Source organism: Solanum tuberosum, unplaced genomic scaffold, assembly GCF_000226075.1.
Source record: "Solanum tuberosum cultivar DM 1-3 516 R44 unplaced genomic scaffold, SolTub_3.0 scf00543, whole genome shotgun sequence".
NCBI lineage: Eukaryota > Viridiplantae > Streptophyta > Magnoliopsida > Solanales > Solanaceae > Solanum > Solanum tuberosum.
The window spans coordinates 1-2215 of record NW_006239467.1 but is presented as its reverse complement, the minus strand read 5'-3'; the positions used below and the strand labels follow the sequence as shown (position 1 = coordinate 2215).

Sequence of the window (2215 nt, the reverse complement as noted above, 5' to 3'; positions counted from 1 at the left end):
TGTTATTGTTATTGTGTTAGAAGAAACAAACCTATATTTATAGAGTCCTAAAACCTTTTCTTACTAGAAAAGGACTAGCTACTCCAAAAAAATTTCCTAAAAGGAAAGAATAAACCAAATATGAAAGAATATTATATTTTCCTTTCAGGAAAAGTAAAAACATTTATGTTAATGTTTTGTCTTTTCTTTAAGGAAAAATAAATCTTAAATTATGGTAAGAAAATCAGGGCAAAACCCTAACAATAATTACTCTACTTTCACAAAGGAATTACGACGATGATGAGTGTAGATCATATTTGTTTTGCCGTAGGCATGCATTATCGGTAATATCTCGAATAAGTTGCCATAGTTACCACCTGACATTTTTAAAGAGTCCTAGCAAGTGACCAGAGGTGAACCTAGGAATTGAAGACTTCGGATACTCCAATATTACCTTAGCTCAAATATGAGCTCTAAGCTTAAAATAAAAATCGGTAATATCTCGAATAAGTTGCCATAGTTACCACCTGACATTTTTGAAGAGTCCTAGCAAGTGATCAGAGGCGAACCTAGGAATTGAAGACTTCGGGTACTCCAATATTACCTTAGCTCAAATATGAGCTCTAAGCTTAAAATAAAAAATAATGAAAAAGGGCTTTAGCTGGTTTCGAACCCTAGTCTCACGGGTGATTCCTCTAGCTTGTACCAACATCCCAAGGGTACTCCTATACTTCTCATGGGTGCACTTTAAACTATATTTTAGTTTCTGCCAGTTTCTCAAAATAGATATACATATATACACGTGATTTTTTTCGAAGTTAGGGAGTGCACGTGCGGTAGAGGACCCACATGGTAATCTCCGGGTGCTCGAGCACCTATTAGCCTCGTCTAGGGATATAGGTATTTGTATAAAATTAATATAGAGCACCCAATGACCAAATGATCTAATTAGTCCATTGGCTTTCGGGTGGGTGCTTAAGGCTCTTATTGTGTTCTTGAATTTGAGTTCGAATCTCACTTTTAACATGTCTTTTTTATATTTTTTTGCTTGAGTACCCACAACCTTAAAATCCTAAATCCGCCACTGCGTGCACCCCCTCCTTAAGGTCTGAGTCTGCCTCTGCCAGCAACATAAATCATTAGTTCCATGAGACACCATAAAGAGTCCGGGCAACATAAGTCATTAGTTCCATAAGACACCATATCACTCATAAAGAGAATTGTTGTTGTAACGACTCTCTTATTCATTAAGGTCACCGGGGTTTTTCAGCATGTCTTCGTCACCGTGAATACAACATCTCTTTTAAATTATTAATTGTATGAGTTATTCGATATACAGGTCGATGATGAAAACATGAAATGAGTTTAAAGAAACAATTGTGGATTCTATTAAAACAAAAGACAACAAAAAGATTCTATAAGAAGTGGGGGAATTTAGAGCAAGAGCCAAAAATTTAAAAAGTAGAGTAACTTGGGATGACTAGAACTATTTAACAGCCATGACTATCTGCACCGTTACATTTTTATAATATATAAACAATGCCCCTTAACTTGGCTTCAGCTAGCAACTAGGATCATTAATTTTGAACATGCACAAGTAGGCATTCTAACTATCCAAAACTTAAACAAATAAATACTCAAATGTTGCATGTTATATGCGTGATGTACAAATGCTCCTATATGAATTTCACATATGACATAAATTTTCATAACTAATGTCACATAGAACACATATGTCTATGAGTCGTGATAAAATTGGTATCAGAGTCCTAGATTCATTGTTCTCGTTGTACCAAAATAGGTCTAGTAGAATCTTGCGAAATAGTACTATATTTGTACTTTTCTTCGAGTGGCTACATTACTTTAGGAAATTATCTCTTCTTTCTTCCTTCGTGTTATAACTTGATTCCAATTGGTACCTGGTGAAATAAATTGGTATATGACATTCTTCATTGTTTGTCCGCAAATGGTTGATACTAGACATAACATAGTGAGGGTACCAACTCCAGCTGCGAAACTGTAGTGCAAGAGCGAGGAAGGGGCAGGGGCAGAGGAAGAGTAACATCCACCAGAGGTGGAGATCAGGTAGTGGCTGGGCCAAAATCGACAACCCTTCCCCAATCCCATGATCGAGTTGGAGAGGATGTTGAGGTAGAGTACGATGAGGGTACGGAACCAGAATTGGTAACAAAGGTTGGGGGTGTAACAACCGACGATTTGAAATAATTATGAAGAG

The 2215-nt window shown here is 36.6% G+C and overlaps 1 protein-coding gene across 1 annotated transcript in view; it reads right to left on the bottom strand.

Annotated features, from left to right (window-relative positions):
• The window catches only part of LOC102588558 (expansin-B4-like), an 11927-nt gene extending 9821 nt beyond the window's left edge, over window positions 1-2106 (bottom strand). The window contains 1 exon segment of the mRNA XM_006365282.1: window positions 1980-2106. Coding sequence (XP_006365344.1) covers window positions 1980-2106 — 127 coding nt within the window.
• Window positions 2107-2215: the final 109 nt, after the last annotated feature.